The sequence below is a fragment of the Rhinopithecus bieti genome, unplaced genomic scaffold (assembly GCF_001698545.2).
Source record: "Rhinopithecus bieti isolate Rb0 unplaced genomic scaffold, ASM169854v2 scaffold_6481, whole genome shotgun sequence".
Classification (NCBI taxonomy): Eukaryota; Metazoa; Chordata; class Mammalia; order Primates; family Cercopithecidae; genus Rhinopithecus; species Rhinopithecus bieti.
In genome coordinates this window covers 3,996,702-4,018,616 of record NW_016805314.1, presented here as the reverse complement: position 1 = coordinate 4,018,616, position 21,915 = coordinate 3,996,702, and the positions used below count along the sequence as shown (strand labels likewise).

The following is a 21,915-nucleotide window of genomic DNA, read 5'->3' as shown; positions in this document are numbered from 1 at the left end:
CCAACATGTGAGGTGTTCACCTTTAGTATCAGCTGTTTCTTACGAAACCTTCCTTATTTTTTAGATAGAATTTGTAGTTATGATTAAAATGTCAAGCTAACATGGCAACCCTAAAGCAGCAACTATCCAACTAATAAGACACTGAAATGATTCATCTCTTTCTATATAGACATCACTTGTCTTACTACAACTTATTTTTTCTGTATTTCAATATGAACCATTACCCATATAACGGAAAGTATAAGATAAAAATTAATAATACACTAATATGAAATATGGCTTATAATTATGTACATTCTGAATTCTTGCTTTGAAGAATATAATTCCTAAGTCATGAAAAAATACATATTAAATTTATTCTTATTCTATGTAAAAAAAAAAAAAGGTATGGGCAAATCTATAAAGATAATAAAAAGATTGCTGTGGCCGGGCGCGGTGGCTCAAGCCTATAATCCCAGTACTTTAGGAGGCCGAGATGGGCAGATCACGAGGTCAGGAGATCAAGACCATCCTGGCTAACACGGTGAAACCCCGTCTCTACTAAAAATGCAAAAAATTAGTCAGGCCTGGTGGCGGGTGCCTGTAGTCCCAGCTACTCGGGAGGCTGAGGCAGGAGAATGGTGTGAACCCGGGAGGCGGAGCTTGCAGTGAGCCGAGATTGCGCCACTGCACTGCAGCCTGGGCGACAGAGCGAGACTCCATCTCAAAAAAAAAAAAAAAGATTGCTGTTGCTAGGGGATGGGAGAAGAGGAAAATGGGGAAGTAATTGTCAAATGGTTATAGAGTTTCCTTTAGGATAATGAAAATGCACTGGAACTAGAGATAGTGGCTGCATGGCATTGTGAAGGCACGAAATGCTACTTAATTGTTCACTTTAACAGAGCTAATTTTATGTTATGTAATTTTACCTCAAAAAGTCTTTTTAAAACTTATGGGATACAACCAAATCCATGCTTAAATGATGATTAATAACCTAAATTCATATAATTAAAAAAGAATAAAGACTAAAAATCCATTATCTAAGTATCTATGACATTATAAAAATAAGGCAAATTAATCCTAAAGAAATTGAATAAACAAAATAATAAAGATAATGACAGAAATTAAAGAATCAAAAAACAAATATGTAACATAGTAAGAGTCATAGCCAAACACTGTACTTTGAACGATTAATAACATTGATAGTGTTCTGGTGAGAATCATCAAGAAAAAGAGTGCATTGGTGCCCTATGACAATGACAAGGGGCATGCGACTACCAATGATCTCGACGCCAGACACGAAGATTTTAAAGGAACATATTTGAAAATTTTGATGAAATGGGAAAATTTCCAGAAAAATATATTTTCTCAAAGCTAACTTTACAAGAAACAAAATCTGAATAGTACTTTAATCTTTCAATAATTGAATCCACACTCGCAAACTTTCTCAAAAAGAAAAGGCCAGCTCTAGAGGCTTCACTAATGAACTCCATTACATGTGTAAGTGGTCCTTGTCTTATACAAATTCCCCTTCCTACATCCTGTAGGAGAGCCCTAAACCTGGCACCAAAACCTGACAAAGAGATTTCAGTCATGAACATAAACACAAAATAAGTCTTAACGATTTATCATAGACAAGCCCTAGATATAATCCAAATGTCCAGAAAAAGTAAAATGGTTAAATAAATTTACTAAAGGAACCCAGTACAACAGTGAAAAGGAACAAATCACTGCGAAATCAATAAATGGCTAAACCTCACAACACTGAACAAAAAAAATATTAAAAAGAAGATGCCCTATATGATTCCATTTACATAAAGTCAAAATAGGAGACACTGGCCTAGGGTGTTGGAAGTCAAGGCAGCGGTGACCTTTGCAGAGAAGGGGGCAGTGGTTGGGAGGGGTGCTAACAATACTTTTAAATTTCAATGATAATTATATGGTGTTCACTTTGTGATCATTTGTTGATCTGTACATTCACATTTTGTATGTTTATGTTATCTACGTGTATTTATACAGAAAAAGATATTCTAGGTAAAAACTAACCTACCAACTCACCCCACACAGAAAACAAAGCAAGCTGCAGAATACATGGCACAATTCTATTCGTGTAAAAATAATTGTGTCTGTGTGTGTTCAGGCAAAGTTATATATAAAAATATACCACTGTTGGCACTGTTGAGTTCTGGGAAGCAGAGACTAATTGGAATGGGGGTGGGTTCAGAGGGGAACGTCATGCTCTGCTCTCTCCCCCTTGTTATTGGTTTGAATTTTTAATTGTGTTTTGATGTGTCATTTTCTAAATAGTGATAAATTAGGAAGACTGATCAATGTGGGAAGGCTTGGTTGGAGATGAGGAAGAGGAGGAAAAGAAGAAAGGGAAGTATCCCTCCAGGAACACTGGCTTTGCTCCAGAACCCACCAGAGCAGCAGAGGGCGTCACCTACCAGCAGGCTCAGGAAGGTGTCCTTGGGAGAAGGGCCAGCCTTCAAGGTCCCACGGTAGAAGGCCGGGCCCCGGTGGCTCTCTGGGACAGGCTTCCAGGTGGCAGAGCGGAGCCTGGAAGGAAGGCCAAGTCATGGGCGAGAGGAAGTCCCCTTCCCAATCCAGTTCCCAGTACCCACCCCAGGTGGCCTGGGCCGAGCCAAGATTCTGTTTCAATGAGCTAGCATAGACTAGACACGCTAGACACGTTAAGATCGGAATCAGGACACTTGCTCCAGGGCCCTAGTTCTGATGCCGCAGTGCCCGACAGCCTGGAGTAAATCACTCAGTCTCTGTATCTTGGACTCTCCATCTGCAGTGAGGAATCTGAAATCTCTGAGTTCCCTGATCACTCAAGTATGCACGGGGGCCCAGCTGGAGCATACCTCTCAAAGAAGCTCATTTTCATCTCCAGGGAATAGATGGTAAAGCCCTCCAGGGAAGAGTTATTGATGCTGACAGATCCAGTTATTCCTGCAGATGCAGATGGGAGGCAAGAAAGAGAATATGAGCCAGGACTGGACTAGCATCTGGGACAAAGCAATGCAGACATGTATGTGCCTTAGGACAGGGGCTCAGCCAGGAGGGCAAACATTTGTCTGACCTGCTTTGACTGAAGGGTTTTACCTATATGTTTCCACACTACCAAGAAAGTTCCCCCACTTAGTACTGGAACTTCTCCTGAAATTCCCAAAAGGAAACTGGCCCTGCTCCAGAACAAGCCAGTACCGAACACACCGGCTTCACCCTCTGGCCCTAGAGATCAGAGAAAGCAATACAAGGGCGAGGGGCGGATTTTGCATCTCTGCTCCCAGGACCTGAGTAGCCCATTACTGAGGGGCTGGTTTTCCCCCCCGACCCCAGTGTGTAGCCCAGGTCTTCGGTTTTGAGTAACTGAGGAGAAGCCACAGCCAGAGCCCACCTTTCTGCTCATTCTGTATTTGCCATGAAAAATTGACTCGTCCTTGATTCTCCACCAGGATCCTCAGGTATCGGCAGTCCTGCTGAGACAGGCCAGGTCATGGAGACCACGCAGCCATGGAGGGCGTCTACCTGACAACCCATTTTTTCGCTGAGTTCCACATGGACAGACACATGGGAGAAAAGGAGGCTCCAGAGCCCAGCAGTCTTCCCTGTCACCTAAGGAGTGCCTGTGTTCCTATAGTCAATCTGCCTTCCCCTCTGCTGATCCTACTGGGAAAGGCAGAGACTCAGCTGTGCCTTTAACCAACTCTAAAAGCGCAGAAACCCAACCAGGGGCTGAGGACAGGCTCAGGGCTTAGTGAGGAAACCCCCTCCCTTCCAGCCCACGGTAGCTCCTGAGGGACCAGGGCCTGGGGGTCACCTAGGCTTCCAGACCTGCACACTTCCTGCCACAGCCCCAGGTGAGGAGCAGTACCAACAGCAGGGGTGGAGAAGGGAGGCTGACTATCTCAGGACCAGGCTCCATCTGCATTTGAGGGCAGTCAAGGGCATCACCTGGGCTCTCAAATTACATACCCTGAGTTCAGGAATGTGCAGGTCTTTATTATTCTCATTCAGAATCCCTATCATTGTCTCATCCAGAAACACCTGCAAAAGAAGAGCCGGCATCAGACTGCTAGGCCCACCTGAAGAAAGGGAAAAGAGGGGCCATGGTTTTGGCAGAAGGAGGTCCGTATGAAGGCAGACACCAGCTGTGGTGTTCACAGATGGCATGAAGCTGCATGGAGACTCTCGGTGGTTATAAAGGAGAAAGCAAGTCTATTTAGCCTGACTTTTTGGCCCCAGTGCCTCCCATACAGTAGGTCATCAAACAGCAACGTGTACCTCAACCAACTACCCTGCCCAACAGCATGGGGAGGTGATGCATTTTGCTTCCCACAGACAGCCTGTTGGCCCTACCTGTGCCATGTCGTGAGCGTGGGCACAGAGGCGGCCTCCGGAGCAGATGGACTTCTCATACAGGACAAGGCCGTAGGACTGGCCACTCCCATTGTTTATGGGAAGGTTCTCCATGTTGACGGGCTGATGGGACCTGACTGGCTATGAGGAGAAACGGCAGGAACAGAAGCCCAAGGGCTGAGAAGCCGGGATCCTCCTTTCTAAGACCCTGTCATTTGGTGTGGTCCCACCTAATGGTCCCCAAGGGTTCTCTGAATGGGAAATGATAAAACAGATGGCATGCGATACTGCTCTGTGCTGACATCTCCCTGCCCAGGAAACTCCGGGAACTGCAGGGCACGGTGATGCGGGAGCAATCGCTATAATCCTAAGAACTAATTAACAGAGGAAATAGATGGGGCAAAGGGGCTCGTGCCTGTAATCCCAGCACTTTGGGAGGCCAAGGCAGGTGGATCACTTGAGGCCAGGAGTTTAAGACCAGCCTGGGCAACATAGTGAGACCCCGTATCTACAAAAAATTTAAAAACTTAAGTGGGCGTGTTGGTGCCCTCCTGTAATCCCAACTACTCAAGAGGCTGAGGCAGGAGGATTGCTTAAGCTCAGGAGTTCAAGGCTGCAGTGAGCCATGACTGTGCCACTGCATTCCAGCCAGAGCCATAGAGCAAGACCCTGTCTCAAGAAAAAGAAAAAAAGAGCAAATCAATTGTATTCTAAAATACTGAAGTCTAGCAATGAATTATGTACCAAGCAAATGTTTATTTCATTAAATTTAGTTACATTAAATAAATGTAGTTTCTTTAGTGTACCAGTCACTACCTTTTCTCCAAAATAGTGATAGCAGAGGTAAAACCAATGTGAATTCAAGAGCTACAGTTTCAGTTTCAAGCAGCTTTCACCTTTCTTCAAAATAGGACAGGAAGGCTGACGGAAAAGGAGGAGCAGTGACCGAGGAAGTTCAGGCCCAGCTGCTGGCAAAGCGGGGGCAGAAGCTGTTCTCCCAATCCCAGCTCAGCAGCTTTTCCTAGGTGGATTCCATAAGGACCACGCAGTCTAAACAAGAGCATCTCCACAGGTTCATCTGAGCAGGAACCCAGGATCCTCCAACATCCTGCTGCCCCTCCCCTGCACACTGACTCCAAGGACAAACCCCTTCACAGTCCACCCAGAAGGAGTTGGTGGCTCTTGTTCCACAGTCCTAAATTTGAATGAAACGCAGAGGATTTGTTTTCCCACTTCCTAATAAAAAAGTTTCCTGAAGGAATCCCTGCCCCATCCCTCCAATGGCCACTCCACCTCCTGTGGCCAAGCAGCACTCACCTCATTTAAGTAGGATAGGGCATCCCACAGCGGGAGGTACAGCGACGGTCTCATGGGGGGATACACAGCCTTGGGAGTAAGTTTGGGTACTTGGGGCAGGGGAGTTGCTGCAATGGAGATGGGGCACAGGGCAAAAGGTGCCTGAGATGACCACTGCCTTCTCGAAGCCCCCCATGCCTATCCAGCGTGGCCTTTGCTTTCATATTGGGGATTACTATGTCATCCATGGTACTAAGAGCTTTACAAAGAGTAACTCAGTCTTCACAGTCATCACAGGAGACCAAGGTTACTACCTTTATTGTTTCAGTGAAGAAACTGAGGCTTATAAAATGCTTAGAAACCCTTATTTCAAAAATCAGATTTTAAGCCCAGGGTTCGAAGTTAAGGTTGCCGTTGTTCTCAGGAGCTTGGTGTAACTGCTGCCCCCAAGGGAGACCCGCGCCCTCCTCACTTTTCCACAGAACAGAGACTCCTCATGAGGGCTGGCCCGTAAGTTAAATGGGTGTTGAGTACCTGAGACAGATTCAAAGAGTTTTTGAAGCTTGAAATATTTTTCTGTGTAATCTCCAGCCTCCGTGAGCACAGCATCATAGTCTGCAAGACATCGGGGCCAGTCACCAGCCATGCAGTCCCTGCAGCAGGCCCTGTTTCAGCACCGCTGACTGGAGACGGCCAGGGCCACTGAGAGTGAGGCAGAAGGAAGACACCTTCCGTCCCATGTGAGTGTGTGATGCCAATCTAAGGACATTCCCCACAACTCTTCCTGGGAACCTGAGGCTGCCGTGACACTGGGCTTGCCTCGATTTCACTTTCTAACGCAAACTTGTTCAACCCACAGCTCATGGCCCACAGATGACCCGGGACAGCTTTGAATGCAGCCCAACACAAATTCATAAACTTTCTTAAAACATTTTGCACTTTTTTAAGCTCGTCAGCTATCATTACTGTTAGTGTATTTTATGTGTGGCCCAAGACAATTCTTCCTCTTCCAATGTGGCCCAGGGAAGCCAAAGAGTGGACAGCCCTGCAATGGATACTCTTTGTTCAGCTGGTATTGCCTGGCCATGCAGGTCTGTGCCTTTACAGCAGTCGCCGTTCCTACCCTGCCTCTCTTCAGAGGTTCAAGCCAACAGGGCATTATACGAGACGCGTGAAGCGGAGCTCTAAGTCCCGGAAAGCCCTGTCTACTGCAATGACAGCCTGTTGGGGCATTATGAACATACAGAAGGAAGGAAAATAGATAAGAAAATCCTCAGTACTCAGCAGAGATTAGAGGTCAAGAACCCAGTGATGCCAGAACAGGCTTCCAGAGCCTCCTCTGTAAAGCCCTAGCACCGCCCATGCTGGAGAGACTACTACACCAGCAGACACTTGCCATAGCTGGTGACAATGCCAGTGTGCTTCCCGAAATATGTGGCCCCATTCATGAAACCAAAGTTGGTTCCACCATGGAACATATACACATTGAAGGAGATCTCGTATTTGATGAATTCAGACACAGCACGTTCAACCTCTGCAAAGGGGAAGATGAGAACACAGAGAATGTTAGAAATTGAGAGGAGAAAGAAGTCTCTGGCAAACTCTTATCATTTCCAACCCCATCCCGCAATCAATTACAGTAACTCCTCGCTTCACAGCTGTATACATTCTTGGGAATGGAGACTTTAAGTGAAATAATATACAACAAAACCAATTTTTATCTCAATTTTATAATGAAACAATGTTGAAGACGACAGTATTATATGAGGATGTGCTGTGCATCATTTTTAAAGTTTCCAAGAACCTGTTGATGACGTTAAAGACCCACTGCAAACGTGTTACCATTCCACCTCTACAAAGATTCCAACAAAGAAATACGCAGAATTGTCCAGAACTACTCTAGGACACCAAATCCTGTCAATCCCAAGAGATTTTTGAACATTTTTTCCCCAACGTATCGACATAATTTGACTCCAACCTACATCTATTAAATAATACCCTAAGAATTCTCATGTCACTTAAATATCTAATTTTCCTTAAATTTTTTGAAATCATACTTACAATTAGTATACCCTTATTACTACCTTCCAGTATAATGTTTCCGGGAACACTGACTTGGAAATACTGCAATAGTCCACAAGTGGTTGCTGTTAATCTTTAGCCACAAAAACTTCCATTTTTTACTGTGTTTAAACAGTTACTACCATCTCTCCACTGGCCACAGTGGGAAGAAGGAGGTTAAAAGTCATTCAGAGTGGGAGTCAATTCTCGCTATGCTCTTTACTATTTGTATGACCTTGGTCAACCCATTTTCTTTCTCAATGCCACTGCTTCCTGATCTGTTAAATGAATGTATTAATTCCAACTATATCATGGGACTGATGAGAAAATTCATTGATGAGGTAATATATGTGGAAAAAAAGCACAGTGCCTGCCATACAAGAGACCAGAAAACTGTTATTTGGTGCTGGTGGTGGTGGTGGTGGTGGTGGTGGCGGCGGTATTGTTGCTGGCATTACTGTTGGTGGTAATGATGGTATTATTGTTGGTGTTATTGGTGGTGATAGTGGCATTTTCTCTTGACTCTTTTTCTACTTTTCAACCCAAAACAGGCTTTTCTCAGTCCCCAAGTATTTTTCAATATTTTTCTATACTTCAGATACAAGTAGGCTTGTTTTCATAATAGCTCTTTCAAAATATCTTCTGTAGACACATATGGTCATTAAGTAAACAACTGCCAGTCATTGATCTAAGTGGCAGCACTTAATCCTCACACCAGCCTCATGAGGTCGGTTTTATGATAATCTTCACGTTTGGATGAGGTCACTGAGACTTAAAATGAAGGAAGCCTACATGAGGTCCCATGGCTAGCACTCCAGAGCTGGGATTAAAACCTGATCCCTTTGGCTCCAAGATCCATGCTCTTGGCCATCGCTGCATGTTGTCCCCTAACTATTATTAGTGCTTAGTTGACAATGCCATCGACAGGGCCTATGCACTGCTAGAGATGATTAATGTTCCACCTTCCTCAGAGACGTCACATTTTCAGAGAACCTTCGGTGACCACCTAACCTTACCTGGCCAGGTCTCTCTTCTGTCTGTTCTATCACTGCACCCTGTTTATTTGCTTCAAACTATCAGCCAAACATGGAACTATATATTGATTGTTTTACTCTGTAATGATCTGTGAACCTCACTAACTTATACTCTGTCAGGGGGTGGGAACTATGTAATTTCTATCCACCAGAGCATCCTCAGGGCCTGGCTGAGTGCTTGTATGTAAAAAGTTGCATGAATAATCTATGGCTGATCATATGAATCAATTAGCAGAGAACTGTATGAATGAGTTCTCATGGGACCCGGGCCGTCTCTTCCTGGAGTCAAACACTGCAAAACACTCACCCTTTGCATCTTTAACATGGTGCTTATCTCCCCATCTGTCGAACCAGCCAACCCAGTATTCCATAACCAGAAGAGGCTTATCTCTCTAAAAACAAACCAAAGCAAATACTAAGTCTGGCAAAAAACAAAACAGAAAAATCAGAAAACCTGAATACAATAGATGAGAACTTAAGGAACTCATACTTTTCTCCTTTTCCCAATTCAGAGCTTTCCCTTTTTGATCCATTATTTCTTCCTCCACCCCCTGCCCATTACCCCCTGGCCATCATTCACAGCTCCGGTTCCTCCACTCCTAAATGTCCACGGTCTTCAGCTTCATGTGCCTCCCCACTATACCTGCAAAGCACCATCAGCCATTTCAACCCTGTCTCACCCAAGGCAGGTGCTGCAAGAATGAGTTTTGGATACACAAGGACCTGACCGCAATTCCTTATGTAGAAACTCAGATTCCACAGGCTTTCAGCCTGACACCTGCGTTCTACTTCTAGCCTAGCATTTTCAGTGCTGCTGAATAATGTAGATTCTGTTTTTAAAAGGTGACACCTCCTCCACAGTAGGCCTGGCTGTTGCTGTGCCACGGATATGAAACTGGAAGATCGCAGCTGAGCCTCTCCTGGGTGGTATGTCAGCCACTCAGCATGCATTCTCAGCTGCACTCCTGGAGTCCTCTGGCATATTGCTGCTGTAAGATGGTCTCACTCTAAGCCCAAAGAGTTGTCAGCCTAGGACTTTTGTTAGCTGCTCCCTGAATTTGGATTATGATGTTTTCCAGATCCTATGTTCTCTTCTGCCTTGGTTTCATTTCTCATTTCATCCTTCAAACACTTCCATAGAAAGGATGAGTGGAAAATAAATATTCTGAGTCCTTACATGTCTGGCTATCAACACAATTAATATTTAGACTGGGTATAAAATTCTAAGTTAAAATTCATTTAGCCTCAAATTTTAAAGGCATATGCCATTGCTTCCTATTATCCAATATTTTACAATCCTATGCCATTCTAATTATTTTTGCTTGGCATGTAAGCATGTGGTTTTTCTCTCTGTAGGATGCTAATTTCACAATTTAGGTCTTTTTCATCACTTACTGTGCTTACCATTTGAGGTACGCTTTTTATCTAGATGTACAGATACTTCAGGTAAAGGAAATTCTTACGTTACTTGCAATTTCCTTTCCTCCATGCTCTTTGTCCACTCTTTTTGCAACCAGTATTAATAAGACGTTGGGTCTCCTACAATAATCCTGTAAGACATTTATCTTGTCTCTTTTATGTTTTGTTGGCTTATACTAATAGTAATATTAGGAAATTTTATCATCTTTACCTTCTAACTTCTATATTTAATTTTTAATTTCAAATACTAGATTTTTTAATTTCAAAGAGTTGTTTTTGGTTCCCTGATTGCCCCTCTTAACAGCCCACTCTTGTTCGTGTATAATCTTATTCACGTCTCTTTGCATATTAATAAGCCTTTTTACTACTCTATTCTGTTGCCTGAATTAACTCCATGTTCCCTGATTTCCATTTTCTTCTTTATTTGTAGTTTAATTATTTTCTCTTTGTGAAATTTTACTAAGTAAATACAGATCCTTAATTTTCCATTTGTACTCAAGAGGAAAGACTGACTTCTGGTGTTAACATCGTACTGTGGGTTTGATCTTCTCCTCTTGGAAATCTTCCACATCAAAATAAGGACTGAGAAATGGAAACACAAACGACATCCTCTATGAAGCTAAGAGACATCTGAAACTTCAAAATATACATCGAGAGGAGGAAGTGCTAAAGCATTGAAGGTCTATCAGGGGTTCAAAAAACAGAGAGAGAGAATATGCTCTTTGTCGAAGATTTTAGGAAAGACTCACAGCACAAATTTCTCCCAAGAGAGAAGCATACTCTATAGTGCAATACCAACCATTTATTATCATTTACAGAACAGGGTGCACAAGCTGGTGAAGGGAATGCACTTCACATAATTCAATGCGTCAGAAGCTTAGAAGGACAAAATTATTGAAGAATCACAGATAAGAACTACAAGGAGGAAGAAGTTGCTGCTTGTGAGGTATCTGAGAGCAGTCCTGCAATCTACGCTAGCTCCCTGGGAGGTCAGAGAAAGCAAAAAGGAAGACAGGTAAAGATAAGAATTCATCCCTGCCCACAGCAGGATGCCACTAAGATACATTGTTACATGAGTCCTTCGGCCAGTAAGAATTCATCTCCATCAAAGACAAGTAATAATAAAAAAGAAACAAGAATAGGATCTACTTTTAAAATTCTAACGAAAAAGAGTTTTCTTTTTTAACAGGGACAGAAATTAGAGGAGGAACACCAAAAACTTTCTATAGCATAAGTCAAAATTGTGACCCAAAAATATTGTTATAAAGTTAAAACTCCCAACGAAACAATCACCTCTATAAATGGAGAGCATAAAAAGAGAACTAAAAGTACTCAAGGAAGACATGAGAAGAAAATATAAGGAGCTGGGCCGGGCGCGGTGGCTCAAGCCTGTGATCCCAGCACTTTGCGAGGCCGAGACGGGCGGATCACGAGGTCAGGAGATCGAGACCATCCTGGCTAACATGGTGAAACCCCGTCTCTACTAAAATACAAAAAACTAGCCGGGCGAGGTGGCGGCGCCTGTAGTCCCAGCTACTCGGGAGGCTGAGGCAGGAGAATGGCGGGAACCCGGGAGGCGGAGCTTGCAGTGAGCTGAGATCCGGCCACTGCACTCCAGCCTGGGCGACAGAGCCAGACTCCGTCTCAAAAAAAAAAAAATATATATATATATATATATGAGGAGCTAAAATATGACCTGGCAAAGATTTTTTTAAGAGAGATAAAATAGAAAATATTAAGTCCAAACTGGAAGCAGCTAAAAGGAAAATAAACATTGTGAGGAACATGAAAAGAAAAGGAATGAAAAGTGAGCACAGTTAAAACAAACAGAGAGTAGAGAGAATGAGAAAGAAATGGATGCAGGAGATGTGAAAGGAAGACAAAAGAATTTTGCATTACAGATAACTTGTATCCCTAAAGAGAATAAACCAAAGGCCGGACGTGGTGGCTCACACCTGTAATCCCAGCACTTTGGGAGGCCGAGGTGGGCGGATCACGAGGTCAGGAGATCGAGACCATCCTGGCTAACATGGTGAAACCCTGTCTCTAGTAAAAATACAAAAAAATTAGCCAGGTGTGGCGGCAGGCGCCTGTAGTCCCAGCTACTCGGGAGGCTGAGGGAGGAGAATGGCGTGAACCCAGGAGGCAGAGCTTGCAGTGGGCTGAGATCGTGAAACTGCACTCCAACCTGGGCGACAGAGCGAGACTCCGCGTCAAAAAAAAAAAAAAGAGAATAAACCAAATAAAAAAAATTTAAACATATTTAAAGATATAATCAAAGACTTACAATTTCCAACAATCATGATCTATGTTATTTGGACCAACGCTCTCACTGAGGATTTTTACAAAGTTAAATCAAATATAATATCACCATAGATACAGCTGAAAAGAGAATTCGTGTATATGAAAATAAATTAGAAGAAAGTATCCAAATAGCAGTGTAAGTAGACAAAAAAAAATGTACAAACTAAAGACATATACAGCCCATTTGAGAAGGTTTAATGAATTTAGCTGGAATTCCAGGACGAGAGGGGTGAGACAACAGAGCAGAAGCAATATTTGAAGAACTACCACCTGGGAATACATACATCCTAGAAGCCCGACAAACTGGAATAATAAATAAAAAGATATTCAGAAAGAGACATAGGTCACCTGCAGAAAATAAAAAAGAAAACAAAAAATTCTTAGCAATAAAGGAGAAAAAAAATGCATGACAGAAGACCTCTCCATAACAGCAGGGAAGTTAGCAGACTACGGGCTGAAAGAAAACTGCCACATTAGACTTCAGAGCCAGTGAGAGACTGAAGCCAAACAGAGCCTGCCATAAACAGGCATCACTAAAGGATACACCTTCAAGCAGAAGAAAATTTTATATCCTGAGTAGAGTCTCCAGGATATAAAATAATAAATAGCAAAAGATAACTATTGGGCTAAAACTAAATGAATATTGATCGTATAAAACAAATATATAATATTTTAGAATTTTAAAAGATAGAAATCAAATACAAGAAAAGTCCACAAGATGCATCTGATGGAGTGGTCAGAGTCAGAGCGCTTGCTCTGAGACACTTGTGCCATCCAAGCGGAGAGCAGAACTTTAGACTGCAGGGGATTCCATACTTACATTAAAATTTCAAGGATGACTTTTAAAAGGTAAAAACAGACTCTAACTCCAGAATGACACAGGAAAAAACAGAAATTGATTTTTTAAAATAGTGGAATCCACAAAAAGAAGCCAAGATTGTAAAGACAAAGAAAAGAAACATTTAAAAGCAGGCACATAATCAGATGGCAGGTTTAACTTCAGTGTAAAAAGGATTACATGAAATATGAGTGACTGAGAGCTCCAAATAAAAGTTTAATTGTGTCAGACTAAAATAAAAATATTTAACTGATTTCTGATCTCTGATAAGAGAGATATCTAAAGAAAAATGTAGGATTACAGCAAGATTAAAAACCAAATGAGGATATAGAAAATGATAAGCCATTCAAATATTAATCAGAGAGGTCTGGCAATACCAATGGCAGGCAAAAGTGACCTTAAGACAAAAAGCAATACTGCATCTAAACAGGATGACTCCCTAGTGATAAAACTTCACGTCCATATTATGAAGACTATGGTATAGTTTTTCTTTGTTTTCACGTCTGTAAGTTATTATTTCCATGTTAGTTCCTATAAAATACTGTTGAACTGACCAAGTATGTACTTGTTCATCACCGAGGCACTCTTTTATAAAAGATGCCCCTTCCTTGACATCCAGGTACTTCCCTGACATATGTTATAGTGTCTAATGTACTGCAAATTGATTTCACGTTTATCAATGAAGACATGAATAAATAAATTGATGCTTGCCAAAAAAAAAAAAAATTTCACGTCCATAAAGACAAAACACGTCCAAATTTACATAGCCTCAAAATACATCAAGCAAACTTGATAAATTTGCTAAAGTACAGGTAAAATACTAAGGACTACTGGTAGCAATATGCAAATCTGCAATTATGATAGACATATTAACACATCTCTTTCAGTGACTAATACAACTAATACAACCAGCCAAAACAATCCATTGGAAATAGAAAATTAGAATAACACAATAAATAAAACTGACATAGAACTTAAACAGAATACTGCACCCAGTGCCACAAAATACATTCACTACAAGCCCATAGGGCTTTCACCAAAATTGACCATTGATAGGACATAAATACAAACAAAATTAAATATAAAGATAATCACACCTAAAAACTTGAAACAAACGAATCTAACTCTACATCAAGTTGGTAACATAATTACATAAAACAAAAAAATTATTCCATGTAACCTTAGTACATAGAATTTTCACTACGCATTCTGTGTGATATACCTTAAAGATAAAAGAAAAACCACAGAAATCTTTAAGATCATTAGATTTTCTTATTTTCAGTAATATTATCAGAGTTGTTATTTCAAACCTATTAGGAATATATTGTAGAACTAAGTGAATAATAAAATTGTGAATGTTGTTATCAACTACGATGTCCAGTCAGAGAACAAATAAAAACATAAATCAGAAAAGTTAAACATAAGTTCTATATTTGCATTTTAAAAAAAAAATCAATGAAACCACAATTTTCTCTTTTATAAGATGCCAATATCCTGGCCCTACACACTGAAAATGCTTAGAAGTAACAGCAATTTGATAGTAAACACAGCTTGTATTCTACAGAAGCAACAGGGTTCTTAGGAGAAATCACTATTTCTGGGTTGAGGTTTGGAAATGTATCAGGTGAGTCTGGGACATTGTATTTGGCTGGAAACCAAGTAAACTCTGAAAGACTGATGGGGTCATGTCAGAGGAGAGAGGAGCCAGGTGGAAGGTGCTTCCAGCAGGCCAGCGAGAAGCCACTTTAAGCTTCAACAACATAATGATTAAAATTGGTAAGAAGGCATCAAACATATTAAAAAGTCATGAATTAATAATCAAAGAAAACAATTTACAAAAGTTTGGAAAGGTACAGAGTATGTTTTCTGACGTCAGTGAAATAAAGGAAAAAAAAGAAAAACTCCCTATGTCTGAAAATTTAAAAATTAACTTCTAAACATACACATAGGCCAAAGAAACGATCGTATTGAATGTTCGAACTAGTCTGAATTACAGTATATCCAATATACCAAATATAAAACTCATGAACTAATGAGAAATCTATACCCTTAAATGTTCATAATAAAACATAGATAAAATGTGAAGGCTAATTACCCACCTCAAGAAATTAGAACAGCAAAATAAACCAAAAATAGTAAAATAAATAAAGGAAATATAAACCTAAGAGCAGAAGCAGTGAAATTGAAATTAATTTGCAAGAGAGACAATTTAAAAAGAAAAATTGGTCTTTGAAAAGAACCGACATGCTTCTGATGAGACTGGTAAGACAGAGTAAAAACAAACAGATAACTAAGATCAGAAATGAAAAGGAAAGACCAGCACAAATGATATGGCCATTAAAAACATGAAGATAGTGTACATAATCACATGCCATTGTATTTTAGTTTGAACGAAATGGACATATTCCTAGAAAAACTGTAACAACCACATTTACTCAGAAGGAAATGAACTTCTGAGTACAGCTCAGAGCTATAGCAGTGGGAAAAACATAAATCCCATCCTCACCGCAAGGACAAAGCTAGAAAAACTGTAAATTCATGGCTTCTTGGGTCCATCAGAGAACCTAGGTCAGAGAGCAACCAAATGCCTAAAATCCACGGAAAACCTGATGCCTGCAGGAAGAAGCTGGACCCAAGCCACTTGCTTACCTGGGGCTAGGTCCTCTAATAGAGTATCAATACATCATATTAAAGAAGTGCTCAAGACAGTGTGGGCCAGCATGAGAGCATGAAGTCAAGGGAGCCGAGACGGGTGACGGCTGACACCCTCATGCTGACTTGAACTCCCCAAGTCTACCAGTTGTTCTGAGGGGAGATTCGGGAGAATCCTGGGCAAGTCTCTGTTGCAGGCTGAATTGTGTCCCCCAGCCAAATTCACATGAAGGCCTAACTCTCAGTACTGCAGAATGTGACTGTGCTTGGAGACAGGGCCTTTAAAGAAGTAATTAGGTAAAAGGGAGGCTGTTAGTGTGGGTCTTAATCCCATGTCACTGGGGTTCTCATAAAAAGAGGAAGTTTTGACACACCAGGGTCTCATGTTCACGGCAGAAAGACCATGCGAGGGCACTTTAAGAAGGTGGCCATCTGCAAGCCAAGGAGAGGCCTCAGAGGAGAGCAGCCTGTGGACGCCTTGATTAAAAAGTGGTCAATAGGATGGGCACTAATCCAGTATGTCTGGTGTCCTTGTAAGAAGAGGAGATTAGGACACAGACACACACAGAGAAGAGACATGTGAGGACACAGGGAGAAGACAGCCGTCCAACAAGCCAAGGAGAGAGGCCTCAGAAGAAACCTACCCTGCTAGCACCTTGATCTCAGACATCTAGTCTCCAGAATGTGAGAAAATAAATGTCTGCTGTTGAAGCCACACAGTCTATGGTCCTTTGTTATGGCAACCCTAACAAAGTAACACAGCTTTCTTTCTGGTGTTGGCTGAGGGGAGGGAGCCACCGCCACTGCCATACCTTCTCCCAGCCCATCTTCCCTAGGGAACAAAAGCCCTAATCAGCTAAGAAACAGCACAGAAGCTGTCACTTAAGGGCAGCTTAACTGGATAAAATCCATTACATCTGGGAAAAGGGATGGGGGATGCCCTATCCTTGGGAAAGAAGGAACACAGGCTAGGATCAAATCTGCCACTAGAAGAAGAGCAGGAGCAGGAGCACCTGCAAAGGACACGCCCCTCAGACCCAGAGACAGCATCTGCTGACAATAAGGCATAATCAGAACATCAGGGAAAGCCTTTCTCCCTCACCAGCAGGCTAACCAAGCTGGAGAAAAAGTAACACATACTATAGCTGAGAGAGTCACAAGCAACAGATTCTCTATGGGACACAATGCAAAGGTGAGACTCAGAGGGGAATGCAGACATAGAGAAAACAACCTCTGTCAAACCAGCACTTGCCCTCAACACAAGATACCACCAGAAACATTTGAAGCCCATGATGCACAAAGGATAACACAGCAACAACAAACCTCACAACTAGCCCAACTCCAGACTAGAGGAACACAAAATCCCACATGGCCTAGCAGAATGAAAGGCGTGCTGATCTCCAAGACAGTATCTATGTCCTATGCATGATGTGCAGATTTCAATAAAAAATTAGGAGACACACAAAAAGGCAAGAAAAGAACACACCTTGAAGAGATAAAACAATCATCAGAAACAGACTTCGATAAGACACAGATGTTGTAACTATCACACAAGGAATTCAAAATAACTATGATTAATATATTTCAGCCTATCATGGAAAAAGTAGACAGCATGCAAGATCAGATACGTAATTTTGGCTGAAAGATGAAAACTATAAGAAAGAAGCAAATGGAAATATTAGAAATCAAAAACATAGCAAGAGAAACGAATTTCTTCAGTAAGTTCATCGCTAACAACAGGCATGAGGAATGAATCAATGAATTTAAAGATAAGTCAGTAGAACTTAACCAAACTGAAAAATAAAGAGAAAAAAACACGGTGGGAGCAAAACAGCATCCAAGACTTGTGAGACCACACTAAGTGACCTAATGAACGTGCAATCTGAACTGCAGAAGGTGAGAGAGCAGAGAAAATATCCAAATAAGTGATGGCTCAGAATTCTACAAAATTAACGACCTAGTCTTGCATTCCTAGGATGAATCTCACTAGCATGTAATTGTATTAGTCCATCTTCACGCTGCTGATAAAGACATACCTGAGACTGGGAAGAAAAAGAGGTTTAACTGGACTTAGAGTTCCACATGGCTGGGGAGACCTCAGAATCATGGCAGGAGGTGAAAGGCACTTATCACACGGCAGCAGCAAGAGAAAATGAAAAAGAAGCAAAAGTGGAAACCCCGATACACCCATCAGATCTCATGAGACTTATTCACTATCATGAGAATAGCACGAGAAAGACCGGCCCTCACGATCCAATGACCTCCCACTGGGTCTCTCCCACAACACATGGGAATTCTAGGAGATACAATTCAAGTTGAGATTTGGGTGGGGACACAGCCAGACCGTATCAGCAATGCATTATCATTTTACATGTTGCTGGATTCAGTTTGCTCATCTTTGTTGGTAATTTTTGCTTCCATGTTCAAAAGGGAAATTGGTCTTTGGTTTTCTTCTCTTTAGTTGCTTTTATTTGATTTTGGAATTAGAAAAATGCTGACCTCATAAAATGAGTTTAGAAGTATTCTCTCCCTTTTCTATTCTCTGGAACATATTGTGTAGAATTATTATTATTTCTTACTTAATGTTTGGTAAATTTCACCAAACCACCGAGCCAAGAATCTCCTGGAACACCAAGCATGATAAATTTTAAGAAACAAACCACATATAGGCATATTACACTGAAACTTCTGAAAACTAAAGACAAACAGAAAATTCTAAAGGTAGCCAGAAGAAAAAAGACCAAAAAAAAAAAAAAAAAAAAAGATAAGGATTAATACTGACTTCTCATCAGAAACCATGGAAGCAGAAACAATAATGAAGAGACATCTTTAAAGTGGGGAATTATGAAGATACTATTGTACAATCCTAATACTATCTACACTTTAGTGTGATTAGTAGTTTCAGGTTAATTTTTAAATGTATCTATATATTTTTTTTCTTTCTTTTTTTTTTTTTTTTTGAGATGGAGTCTCCCTCTGTTGCCCAGGCTGGGCAAAGACACGAACTCAGCTCACCGCAACCTCTGCCTCCCAGGTTCAAGCAATTCTCCTGCCTCAGCCTCCCGAGTAGCTGGGATTACAGGCACCCATCACCATGCCCAGCTAGTTTTTGTATTTTAGTAGAGACAGAGTGTCACCATGTTGGTCAGGCTGGTCTCAAACCCGACTTCAAATGATCTGCCCACCTCAGCCTCCCAAAGTGCTGGGATTACAGGCGTGAGCCACCATGCCCCACCTATATTTTAAATTCTAAGTCGACAGCTACAACTTTTTAAACTGGCATAAGTAATAAGTCTACAGAAGAGATAAAATGGAATCAAAAAATTATCAATTAGCTACAGAAAAGGAAGAAAAAAAGAACAAGAAACAAAGTACAAAGAAGAGAAGGATTTGCAAAGAGGTAAATTTCAATCAAACCATCTCAATAACTACTGTAAGTGTGAATGATGTAGCACATTATCTTAAAATACAACAACTGTCAAATTGAATCTTTTAAAGCAATATGTAAATATACGATGTCTACAAGAAATCCCTTTTAAATATAGATTTTAAGGCATATAAAAAGCAAAAGGATAAAGACATGCCACGCAAATACTAATTAAAAGAAAGCTAGTTGCTATATTTACATCAAAATAGAGTTCAGAACAAGGGAGAGGGACATTATATAATGATACAACAGCCAATCTTCCAACAAAATATCATAATCCTAAATGTGAATGCACCTCAAAATAAGAGACAAAAACTAACAGGCCTAAAGGAAAAATAAACAATCTATGATTATATTTAGAGATGTCAACATTCCTCTCATAATAATTGATGGAATGAGTAGGCAGAAAATCAGTAAGGATAGTGATTACTTGGCCAATACCATCAATTAGCTTGACCTGATGGGAATTTATAAATAGATGTAAACTACACATTACTCTCAAATGTACATGGAACATTCACCAAGAATGACCATATTATGATCCATGAAACAAACCTTAACAAGTGTAAAAGAACAGAAATTATACAGGTATGTTCTTGGGCCTTAACAGTATTAAACTAGAAATCAATTATAGAATACTAGCTGGAAAATCCCCTAAGATTCAAAAATGAAACAGCACACCCCCAAATGATGCATGGAATAAAGAGTCTCAAGGGAAATTTTAAAAAATGTTTTGATGTTTTGAATTCAATGAAAACACAGCCCATCAAAATTGTGAGATGCAGCAAAACTAGCACATACAGAGAAATGTATAGCATAAATGCTTATATTAGAAGAGAAGAAAACTCCCAACTCAGCTAAATTTCTACCAGAAAGACCAAGTGAAAGAACAAATGCAATCCGAAGGCAGCAGAAGGGAGAAAATGCTCAAAGTTCAGAGCAGAAACCAAGGAAGTTAAAGACACAAAAATAACAGAGAATCAGAATCGAGCCGAAAGCTGATTCTCTGCAAAGATCAATAAAAATTATAAACTTCTAGCCACACTAACCAAAATAAATACACAAAATTAGCCATATTAGGACTGAAAGAGGAGCCATCACTAATGACAACAAACACATTAAGAGGATAACAAGGGATTATCACAAACAACCCTATGCCCATGAATTCAAAAATTTAGATGGAATAGAATGAAATGAGTAGAATAAATCCTTGAAAGACATAAACTACTACAACTCACTCAAGAAGAAATAACTTAAATTTTCCTGTATCTATTACAGAAATTGAACTGCAAGTTAAAATTCTTCTAAAAAGGAAAACTTCAGATCCAGGTAGTTTCAGTGGTGAAAGTTATCAAACATTAAGAAATACTAATAATTCTACACTACCTGTTCCAGAAAACAGAAAAGGAGAGCATACTTCCAAATTCATTTTATGAGGCCAGCATTATCCTAATTCTGAAATCAAACAAATACCTTTAAGAAAAGAAAACCAAAAACCAATGTCCTTCGTAAACATGGAAGCGAAAATTCTCAACAAAAATATGAATAAACTGAATCTGGCAAAATAGAAAATGATAATAGCTCACAATCAGATGAGATTCATTCCAGGAATGAAAGACTGGTTCAACATGCAAAAACCGCAGTCACCGTATTAACACACTAAAGCAGGACGGCCTTTGGTTTTGACTATGACTGTGCATATATGACAGCCAAGCACAATCCAGTCAGCTATCGAAGGAAATGAAGCACTGAATCGTGCTACAACATGCATAAATGGACCTCAAAGAAACAACACCAGGTATGAAAGAAGCCAGATGCAAAAGACTAAATGCTGCATGAGCCCACTTATGTGAAATGTCTAGAAAACGTAAATTTATAGAACCAGAAAGCAGATTGGTGGCTGCCCAGGACTGGAGACGGGATTAACTGCAATGAGCATTAAATGCAATGAACATTTTGGATTGTGGTGATGGTTGTAGAAATCTGTATGTTGAATTACATGCTTACAATGGGTGAATTTAATGGTGTATAAATGAGATTTCAATTAAGTTGTTAACTGAAAGTGACAAGAAGAAAAGAACAAAAAGGAAGAAGAAGACTTACCAAAGGTATTGAAAAACTAGAGATAGCCATAGATCCACAGAGCTCTGGCAGGGCCCCTGCCTTTCACCAAGTTGGAAACTGTATAGAAATTGATGAAAATCCAGGCGCAGTGGCTCAGCCTGTAATCTCAGCACTCTGGGAGTCCAAGGTGGGTGGATTACCTGAGGTCAGGAGTTTGAGACCAACCTGGCCAACATGGTGAAATCCCATCTCTACTAAAAAGTACAAAAATTAGCCGGGTGTGGTGGCAGGTGCCTGTAATCCCAGCTACCCAGGAGGCTGAGGTGGGAGAATCGCTTGAACCAAGGAGGTGGAGGTTGCAGTGAACGGAGATCACGCCATTGCACTCCAACCTGAGCAACAAGAGTGAGACTCTGTCTCAAAAAAAAAAGAAATTGATAAAAAAAAAAAAAAAGAAATAAGAATCTTATTTA

The 21,915-nt window shown here is 40.8% G+C and overlaps 1 protein-coding gene across 7 annotated transcripts in view; it reads right to left on the bottom strand.

Moving 5' to 3' along the window:
* The window catches only part of GLB1L3 (galactosidase beta 1 like 3), a 43,976-nt gene that overhangs the window by 6,071 nt on the left and 15,990 nt on the right, over nt 1–21,915 (bottom strand). For 3 of the 7 annotated variants that reach the window (XM_017872181.1, XM_017872178.1, XM_017872177.1), the window contains 9 exons: nt 9,046–9,130; nt 7,040–7,177; nt 6,178–6,258; nt 5,665–5,771; nt 4,348–4,488; nt 3,964–4,035; nt 3,386–3,464; nt 2,850–2,937; nt 2,427–2,538 (listed from right to left, as the gene is read on the bottom strand). In XM_017872181.1, the coding sequence (XP_017727670.1) occupies nt 2,427–2,538; nt 2,850–2,937; nt 3,386–3,464; nt 3,964–4,035; nt 4,348–4,488; nt 5,665–5,771; nt 6,178–6,258; nt 7,040–7,177; nt 9,046–9,130 (903 nt within the window). Of the gene's footprint in view, nt 1–2,426; nt 2,539–2,849; nt 2,938–3,385; nt 3,513–3,963; nt 4,036–4,347; nt 4,489–4,982; nt 5,543–5,664; nt 5,772–6,177; nt 6,259–7,039; nt 7,178–9,045; nt 9,131–21,915 lie in introns of those variants that run through there. The other 4 variants (XM_017872180.1, XM_017872179.1, XM_017872182.1 and 1 more) reach the window with 4 other exon arrangements.